A 10000-nucleotide genomic window follows, 5' to 3' on the forward strand; every position below is an offset into this window, starting at 1 on the left:
GTGAGCATGTGAGTGCGTGAGCATGTGAGTGCGTGAGCATGTGAGTGCGTGAGCATGTGAGTGCGTGAGCATGTGAGTGCGTGAGCATGTGAGTGCGTGAGCATGTGAGTGCGTGAGCATGTGAGTGCGTGAGCATGTGAGTGCGTGAGCATGTGAGTGCGTGAGCATGTGAGTGCGTGAGCATGTGAGTGCGTGAGCATGTGAGTGCGTGAGCATGTGAGTGCGTGAGCATGTGAGTGCGTGAGCATGTGAGTGCGTGAGCATGTGAGTGCGTGAGCATGTGAGTGCGTGAGCATGTGAGTGCGTGAGCATGTGAGTGCGTGAGCATGTGAGTGCGTGAGCATGTGAGTGCGTGAGCATGTGAGTGCGTGAGCATGTGAGTGCGTGAGCATGTGAGTGCGTGAGCATGTGAGTGCGTGAGCATGTGAGTGCGTGAGCATGTGAGTGCGTGAGCATGTGAGTGCGTGAGCATGTGAGTGCGTGAGCATGTGAGTGCGTGAGCATGTGAGTGCGTGAGCATGTGAGTGCGTGAGCATGTGAGTGTGTGTGTGTGTGTGTTCCTGTCTGTGTATACCTTGTGAGCACGTGAGTGTGTGTGAGAGCACGTGAGTGTGTGTTCCTGTCTGTGTATACCTTGTGAGCACGTGAGTGTGTGAGTGAGCACGTGAGTGTGTATGTGAGCACGTGTGTGTGTGTGAGTGTCTGTGTATACCTTGTTTGTTTCCGACTGTGTACCTTTATGTGCATGCGTGTGTGTGTGTGTTTTCTTGAGCATATGTAAGCGTTTAGGGATTTGCAAATCTTCAAATCGTTGTCTACTGCATCCACCTTTAGTTAGCGTGCGCCGCGTGTGGAGCTGTTTAATGTTTAAGTACCTGGCATTCGAGTGTGAAGGTAAGAAGCTTTGCTCGGGGATCGGGGCTTGAAAAAGGGCTCAAAGGGCGAGCTCTGGGACGCAGCTACGGAGGAGGAGGAGGAGGTGGAGGAGGAGGTGGAGGAGGAGGAGGAGGAGGTGGAGGAGGAGGTGGAGGAGAAGGAGAAGGAGGAGGAGGAGAAGGAGGAGGAGAAGGAGGAGGAGGAGAAGGAGGAGAAGGAGGAGGAGGAGGAGGACGCCCATGAAGGATCCCCTCAGCCCCACACTCCATATTGGGAAAAAAATCATCACCGTCTTTGGTTGCTTTGCTGCCCATCTTATATTAATCCACCTTTTAAAAATCACCCATTTTATAAAAGAAATATGAATCCCCTTTATATTGATCCCCGCCCCCCCCCCCCCTCCTCCAACAGGGCAGAGGCAACGTGCGCCTCCTGGTTTATAAATCCACCCATTATTATTCCAGTCGCCAATTTTATAAACAAACGCCTGTAAATCCCCCTCATATATTAACCTCCCTCCTCCTCCTCCTCCTCCTCCTCCTCCAACAGGGCAGCAGCAACAACGTGCGCCTCCTGCTTCATTATTCCAGTCGCCAATTTTATAAACAAACGCCCACAAATCCCCCCCTTATATTAACCCCCTCCCCCCCTCCTCCAACAGGGCAGCAGCAACAACGTGCGCCTCCTGAACGCGGCGCTCATCAACGACTTCACGATGCTGACGTTCCAGCGGCCTCTGCGCGCCGTCGACACCTCCGACACGGGCATCCTCACCAACGGGTCGCAGGCCGTCATCTGGGCCGTCGGGCCTGTCAACTCGCAGGGCGACACGTCCTACCACTCGCTCAGGCTGAGAGGTAAGGAGGGATGCGAAGGAGGGAGAGGAGGGAGAGAGGGAAGGGAGAGGAGGGAGAGAGGGAATGGAGGAGAGGGGAGAGGGAAGGGAGAGGAGGGAGAGAGGGAAGGGAGAGAAGGGAGAAAGGGAAGGGAGAGGAGGGAGAGAGGGAAGGGAGAGGAGGGAGAGATGGAAGGGAGAGGGGGAGAGAGGGAAGGAGAGGAGGGAGAGAGGGAAGGGAGAGGAGGGAGAGGAGGGAGAAGAGGGAACAGAGAGGAGGGAGAAGAGGGAACGGAGAGGAGAGAGGAAAGGGAAGGAGGAAAGGGAATGGAGGGAGGGAAGTGGCTGGGAGTGAGAGGAACTGTATGGAGGGAAGGGAGGAGGCCGTCGTCTGGGCCGTCGGGGAGAGGAACACGTCCTATCACTCTCTCAGGCTGGGAGGGAAGGAGGGAAGGAGGGAAGGGAGGGGGATAGAAGGAAGGAGGAAGGGATAGGGTGGGGGGAGGGGTGGAGTTGGAAGGGGGTTGATTTTTGGAGGGAAAACAAAACTCTTTCTTTGCTTCCAATTCACATCATCTTTTGTATAGCTAGTTATTTTTCTTTTACCTGAACACTCTTTCGTCTATACGATTAAAGCAAAGAATAAAGAGGAAAAGAAAGGGAAAAAACGAGAATCATAGTTTTCTTTATACAAAAAAATCGAAAAAGGCTATAATCTTAATGTTTTATCTATGCAAAATAAAGCAAAAATATAGACAAAAAATAAAGATTAGAAAAAAATCTGTAATCTTGTTTCTACTTTATATCGGATATCGATTTATTACTTATATTATCAAGTCGCATATTCATGATCAGACACTGTCTTAACTTTAAAAAATCTATAATCTTGTTTCTGGTTTATACTGTTTGTCGATTCATTTCTAAATATTTTCGTCGCTTATTCATCATCAGACACTGCCTTAGTTTACGAAAAAAAATAAATAGAATAGATAAAAAAAAAATATTTAATCTATACTCTCGTTTCCCTCCTTCCTCCCGCTTAGCTGTACAAGAAAAAGAAAAAATCTAATCCCGTTTCCCTCGTCGCTCCCGCAGGCGACATGTTCATCGACTTCGGGAGGACGCCCAAGTGGAACTGCCCGCTGCCGGAGGAGCAGGGAGCCGGCGGAGGCCTCGTGTCCGGCCCCGCCACGCCCCCGCCCGCGCCGCCCACCAACAACGCCTGGTACATCCCGCCCGTGCCCTGCTACGAGCCCGCCGACGGAGTGTTCTACGCGCAGATCGGCCCGTCGGGAGGACAGAGCGGCTACAACGCCATCACCGGTGAGGCTCCGACGGGGTGGGGGGAGGGAGGAGGGGGAGGGGCGCCATTTTGAATCGGAAGTGGCGGTTGGATTCTGAAACTCGTGAGATTATTTTCTTTTTATATTTTATTTTGTGAATCCTCTTTTCCATTTTGTTTTATTAATCATGTTTGGTCTTATTTTGATTATTGATTTTTGTTCATTGGTATGATATTGATAATCGCAAATGATATAAAGAAATGCAATTGATTAGAATGATAGTAATGAGCTAAAGAGAATTACAGTACTGAGAATTTTTTTTTTCAATATATATAACTGTGATGATGACAGAATACCGATAATCACTGATGAAATAGAATGTAATAATTGAAAACACAAAGATAACGAAAAGATGGAATATTAATTACCTTCAATATTAATAGATTTAAAAATTCCATACGTAGAAAAAGTATGAATGAAAATGAATAACTCCACATTGCAGAAATCTGTAATTAACTCTCCGTGATATTTTCATCATCAAAATCACGCATTGCAGAGCTTGCAACCCGAGATTATTCATTTGAATTCATACCTTTTTAACAAACACGTCAAAGATTTCAAATAAAATACGTTGTTTAATTCAGGAAAGTAGATCTTTTTACACAAGTCAATCAAATATCAAATAAGTCAGTCATATATACATAGCTCTTGCATCTAATGAAGAAAAACGCAGAATTTTGTACCAAACATTGTTCCATAATTGTGATGTGTTCATAAGCTCTATTTTTTTATGTTGTTGTTGGAATTTCGAAGTGAATGATATTTGAATATTTTGGCTTCCCCTTTTGTGATTTTATTGCTATTTATAGATTTCTGTTTTGCGTCAGGCGTCTGCTCTTTCCAGTTTGCGGTTTTGATTTTTCTTGTATTTTTTCCGTTCGTGTCGAGTCTTCTTGTTATTTGAATGGTGTCTACAATTGCCATTGTTGTTTTTGTCCACGTAGGTATTTATTGTAGCTTTGTCCTTGTGCCAGAATTCACAATAACAACTTTAATGATAACAAGAAGTCGTGCTGTCACCCTTAGTTTAAGTATATTTTTATTGGTATATTTATTACTGTTATATTTTTATTGTATATTTTCATTGAAATATTCATTACTGTTATATTTTTATTGTATATTTTTATTGGTATATTTATTACTGTTACGTGTCCCTGACCTGTTGGTGACCGCCATTCTTCGCCCCCAAATATTTGCTCTTGAGGTAATTTAATCGTCATCAGGAGGCTATCGAGCTCTCTCTCTCCCTTCCCCTCTCCTCCCCTCATTCTCTCTCTTCTCCTCATCCCCACCCTTCCCCTCTCACCATCCCCTACCCCCCATCACTCACCATTCCCCATATACGTCTCGTCTCCTTCAACTTTCCCATCTCCCTTCCTCATTCCCCTCCCTCGTTCCCCTTCCTTCCCCTCTTACTCCCTCATCCTCCCACCCCCACCCAGCCACCTACTTCCTTTCCCTCCGCCTCTCCCCCTTTTCTTCCCTCTCCCTATCCCACCGCGCTAACTCAACCTCCTCCCCGCTTCCTCCGTCTCCCTTTCCCCACCTGACGCTCTCCTCACGCCTCTCCCCCACCTTACCCCTCACCTCCCCTCTCTTCCTCTCTCCTCACGCCTCTCCCCCACCTCACCACTCACCTCCCTCTCTCTCCTCTCCTCTCCCCGTCCCCCTGCCCCTCCTTTCTCCCCTCTTCACTCCACCCTCTCTCTCCCTCGTCCTACTCCCTTCCCTCTCCCCTCATCCCTCTCCCTTCCCCTCTCCCCCTCATCCCTCTCCCTCCCCTTCCCTCCCTCACTCCTCCCCTCAGCCCCTCACCCTCCCTTCTCCCCTCCCTCCCCCTCACCCCATCTCTCCACCCTCTCTCTTCCTCCTCCCTCCCTCCCTCCCTCCTTTACCCCATCCTTCCACCCATTCCCCCTCCCTTCCCCTTCCCCATCATCCCTCACCCCCTCACCCTCCTCTCTCCCCTCACCCTCCTCTCTCTCCCCTCACCCTCCTCTCTCCCCTCACTCCTCCTCTCACCCCCTCTCACCCCCATCCCCCCCCTCTCTTCCTCCTCCTTCTCCCCCCCCCCCGCCACCTAACGCCCTCCCTCCCCCGCAGGCCACGTGGGCTGGGGCGTGGCGTGGTACATCAACGGCCTCCTGATTCCCGAGATCAACGTGGTGCGCGGCAAGACCTACACCTTCGTGGTCGAGGGCGGCTACGACCCCGAGCGACCCGCCCGCTACCACCCGTTCTACATCACTGACGACCCCGAGGGAGGCTACGAGTTCAAGACGCCGGCTGAGCGATCGGTGGGTGGCGGTGGTTCGCTTTGTGTTTTTTTTTTTTTTTTTTTTTTTTTGCGTTATTCTGTTTTGTTTTCTTGTTATTATTTTATTATTATTATTATTTGTTGGTTGGTTTATTTAATGTCTTTTGTCTCTTTCGTTTTTTTTTTTTTTTCTTTCTTTTTTTTACGTCTTTTGTCTCTTTTGTTTTCTTCATAGTATGTTTCGCTTCTTTTTCATTATTAGTCTTTTGTTTCTCTGATATTTCGTTTTTTTCGGTTTTACTTTTGTGCGAATTCTTTCATTCTCGTGTATTTGTTTTTCCTCTTCCTTTTTTGTGGCCTTATTCTTCCGTCTTTCCCTCCTCTTCTTCTTCTCTCCTCTTCCTTCCCATTCCTTTCTCCCCTCGGCAGTCTTCGTTTTCTTGGTTCTCTTCTATCTCCTCTTCTCTCTTTTTTGTTGTACTCTTACCTCCCCCTTTTTCATTACCTTTCTCATCCCGTCTCTCTTATTCTCTCTTTTTATTCTTCTCATTCTTTTCTTCCGCTTTTCCTTATATTCTTTTCCCATTTTTTTTCATCCCTTTCCCTTCATCCTCCATTCATCATTCTTCATTTTCTCTTTCTCATCTTCTTCCCCACTTACCACCGTTCTCCTCATCTCTCCCCCTTCTGCTTTATCCACTTTTTATGTATCTCCATATTTCTTTAGGTTATCCTTTACCCCTCCATTCGTTTCCCTTCTTTCCTTCTGCCTTATTAACTTTTTCTTTTCTTTATTTTCTTTATTCTTTAGATGAATCACCTCTCCTCCTTATCTCTTTCCTCCCTTCTTTCTTATTTTTTCCCCCTCCTCATTCTCCTCCCCTCTTCGTTACTCCTTTTCTCACCTTATTCTCCCATCTCTAATTTATCTTTCCTTCCTCGTCTTCCTCCTCCTTACGCCTTTCCTCCTGTCTTTCTTACCCCTTTCCCCTCTTCTTTATATTCTTCTCCCCTCTTCCCTTGTATCTTTCCTTCCCTCTTCCCTACCCCCTTTTCCTCCACCTTATATACCTTTCCCTCCCTTTTTTCCTTTCCCAGTTTCTTAATTTTGTTTTGGAGAGCGCCCCAAGTTTTCAGATTACGTGGAAAGCCCGAAGAAAAAAAATCGCAGGAATTTTAATCATTTGTCAAAGTTCTCCGTGACATTTTGAAGGCCCAAACATTCTCCGGTGTTATTTTGAAGGTAACGAGACAGTTTGTGTGTGATGATTATGTCGTAGGATGAATGTAATAATGTTCTTATGAACAGAATGTTGAGGAGTCGTATTTTTCATGTTCATGCAGCATGTAGCGACATCTTTTTAATGTCCATAAAGCAGATACTTAAATGTTATCGTGTTATAAGAGTATGATCAATATTCATGTAAGAAATACTTGCCTTTGTGTATCGGAGACGAATTCCCTCAAGAAAGGCACAAGAATATCAAAACTTAAAGTGTAATCTATCTCTGACACATGAGGATAACCAGCTCAAAATTAGTCAGACGATACATAGGATATATAACTTAAACCCCCCAAAAAAGCGTAGGTTTATGAAAAATACTTTGCTCGTTTCCCTTTACCATGAATACTAGGGAGTTCTCAAAGCCGTCGGTGATAATTCATCAAAATTTTTAAAATATGCAGAACTATTCGTGTTTCACCGGCGCGACAACAGAGGAAGCCTCGAACTTTATTGTTAATCCTCTGTGAACGTCTCCTACTTCGTTATAACTACGGAACTTTCTGTTTTATCCCATCACCCTGAGAGAGAGAGAGAGAGAGAGAGAGAGAGAGAGAGAGAGAGAGGGAGTAAAGAGAGAGTGGGAGGAGAGAGAGAGAGATATAGATAGAAAGATAAAAAGAGAGAAAGAGAAAGAGAAAGAGAAAGAGTAAGAGGAAGACAGAGAGAGAGAGAGAGAGAAAGAGAAAGAGAAAGAGAAAGAGAGAGAGAGAGAGAGAGAGAGAGAGAGAGAGAGAACGAGAGACAGATAGAGAAAGAGATAGCAGCGAAAAACAGAAAGGAAGAAAAAAGAAAAAAAGAACCCCAAGTCCCCCTCCCCCCTCCCCCTCAACCCAACCCCCCCATAAGGCCTCCCCCTCTCCCCCCGCAGCGCACGCGCGTGTTTGCGGGCGTGGGGCAGGACCGCGACGGCGTGCCGGTGCCCACGGCGTACGGGCGCCTGTGCGAGTGGACCGAGAACCCGAACCAGCCCGCCGACGCCTTCGAGTCCTTCGGCGCCTACCAGAGGACGCTCCAGCTGGACTGCCAGGAGGGGCAGCCCGGGATCCTGCAGTGGACGCCCGACGCCGCCACGCCCGACACCGTCTTCTACCAGGTACGCCCGCCGCGCGCTGCCCTCTGGCTTTGATTTTTACTTCTCTGTTTATTTATTTTTAGTTTTTTCCATTCTTTTCATAGCTTTTTGTATTTTTTCCATCCTTTCCATAGCGTTCTTTTACCATCATGTGGACCTCCAAGTCGGTTTGTTTATTCATTGGTGCTATGAAACTTCTTATAATGTTTTTTATTATTAATTCTCGTTCTCTAAGATATATTTATTGATAATATCTTACTGCTTTTTGTTTTCTTAATTGTGTTTTCTTTCCTATTTGCATCTACTGGCCATGGTAATGCTAGTAATAATCATAGGGATAATAGAAACAATAATTATAATGATACTAACAATAATAGTAATAAGAATGATGATAATAATTATGATGAAATTTCCAATAATCATCAGTAGCATCCACAAAGTGATGTCTTCCAATTTTTCTCTCTTTTTATTATTCTGTGATCAATTTCCCGTCAAACCCACTTCCATGGCCGGAGGGAAACGAGGCACAATTTCCGGTTCTTTTTTTCTTCTACTTCTTAGTAATTAAACATCCATCAGAGTGGCGGTGTTGTATGTCGTTTTTCTCTATACGACAGTGTTTTTCTTTATGCGATTTTTTTCTATATACATTTTTTCCATCGTGTTTTGTTTTTTGGTTTTGGTTTTTTTCTATATACATTTTTCCCACCGTGTTTTTTTTTAATATATACATTTTTTCACCGTGTTTTGTTTTTTGTTTTGTTTTCTATATACATTTTTTTTACCGTGTTTTGCTTTGTTTGTCTTTGTCATATGGTCAGCGTCATTATACTTGTGTTCTTCGCTCATCTGTTCGTGGCCTTGCGTCAGTTATTTGTGTCTGAGTTTGTTTTTTGGGGTTTATTTTGGGGGGTTCATTGTATGTTTCGCTTCTCCAGACCACGATTATAATCGATTAATGATAACTTCCATCCTGCTCCCCTTCCCTCTCCCCCCCCCTCTTTCTCTCCCATCCTCTTTCCCTCACCTCCCCTTCCCCCCCTTCTCTCCCTTCCCTCCCCCCCCTGTTCCCCCCCCCCCGATATCTCTCTCCCATCTCCCTCAATACTCCCTCCCTCCCTCCCTCCCTCCTCCTCTTCTCCCCTCCACTCCTCCCTCCCTCCCTCCCTCCTCTCCCTCCCTCCCTCCCTCCCTCCCTCTCTCTCTCTCTCTCTCTCTCTCTCTCCCTCCCTCCTCCCTCCTCCCTTCCTCCCTCCCTCCTCCCTTCCTCCCTCCCTCCCTCCCTTCCTACCTCCGTTCCTACCTCCCTCCTCTCTCTCTCTCTCTCTCTCTCCTCTCTCTCTCTCTCCCTCCCTCCCTCACTCCCTCCCTCCTCCCTCCCTCCCTCCCTCCCTCCCTCCCTCCCTCCCTCCCTCCCTCCCTCCCTCCCTCCCTCCCTCCCTCCCTCCCTCCCTCCCTCCCTCCCTCCCTCCCTCCCCCCGTCCTCGTTCTCCCCCGCAGTGCTACACCCACCGCTACCTGGGCTGGAAGATCAACGTGGTGGACGCGTGCGACTTCGAGCCCCTGCAGGCGTCGGGCACGGTGGGGCAGCCGGTGGTGGTGTCAAGCCCGCTGGAAGGTACGCCCTAAACTCACCCTCCTCGATCCCTTCCTGTGTTGTGCCGTTCGCGAGTCGTGTGGTGTCCCTCGTTCCTCGTTCATGTTCCTCGGTTCTCGTTCACGTTCCTAGGTTATTTGTTCCGTTTCGCTCTTCATTTCTATTTTTTTCTTTCTTTCTTTCATTTCGTTTCTCGTTCACGGTCTTCTGGTCGTACCTTGTTACTTTAATTCCTCTCTTTTTCTGATTTTTTTTTCGTTTCTCAATTGCGTTCTTGGGTTCGTTCGTTCCTTGTTCCATTCCGTTCCGTTCCGTTCTTTATTCACTTTTTCTCGTTTACTTTCCTCGTTCCCGTATTCCTTCCATTTCCTCCATTATTCTATTCTTTCATTCCTCCCTTTGCCTCCTTCTCCTCACTCCTTCCTTCGTAAGTTTCCCACCTTCATTCCCTCTTCCTCACTCCTTCTCCCCTTCTCTCTCCTTCTTCCTCTCCTCTCATCACCCTTTCTCCTCTCCCGTATTTCTCCTTTCTCTGCATTTCCGAAGAACGTCTTTTAAGAGGAGGAACGAGGAGACAGATGTTAGAAAATGAGAACAATTACAAAAAAGAGAAATGAAAAAAATGGATTTTTTCAGATTTTGGCGAGTTTTCAGGTTCTTTTATTTTTTCCTTTTTTTTCTTTCTTCGTGACCTGTCCCTTTCCCCGCCAAAAGTTGTTTAATAGAATGAAATGG

General features: G+C 46.8%; 1 protein-coding gene across 1 annotated transcript in view; it reads left to right on the forward strand.

Annotated features, from left to right (window-relative positions):
* The window catches only part of LOC113808181 (protein Skeletor, isoforms D/E-like), a gene marked incomplete in the record, with an annotated part of 84073 nt that overhangs the window by 65948 nt on the left and 8125 nt on the right, over positions 1 to 10000 (forward strand). The window contains 5 exon segments of the mRNA XM_070138079.1: positions 1538 to 1733; positions 2807 to 3034; positions 5158 to 5351; positions 7465 to 7689; positions 9169 to 9286. Of these exon segments, the coding sequence (XP_069994180.1) occupies positions 1538 to 1733; positions 2807 to 3034; positions 5158 to 5351; positions 7465 to 7689; positions 9169 to 9286 (961 nt within the window).

Source organism: Penaeus vannamei, chromosome 24, assembly GCF_042767895.1.
Source record: "Penaeus vannamei isolate JL-2024 chromosome 24, ASM4276789v1, whole genome shotgun sequence".
NCBI classification, from domain to species: Eukaryota; Metazoa; Arthropoda; class Malacostraca; order Decapoda; family Penaeidae; genus Penaeus; species Penaeus vannamei.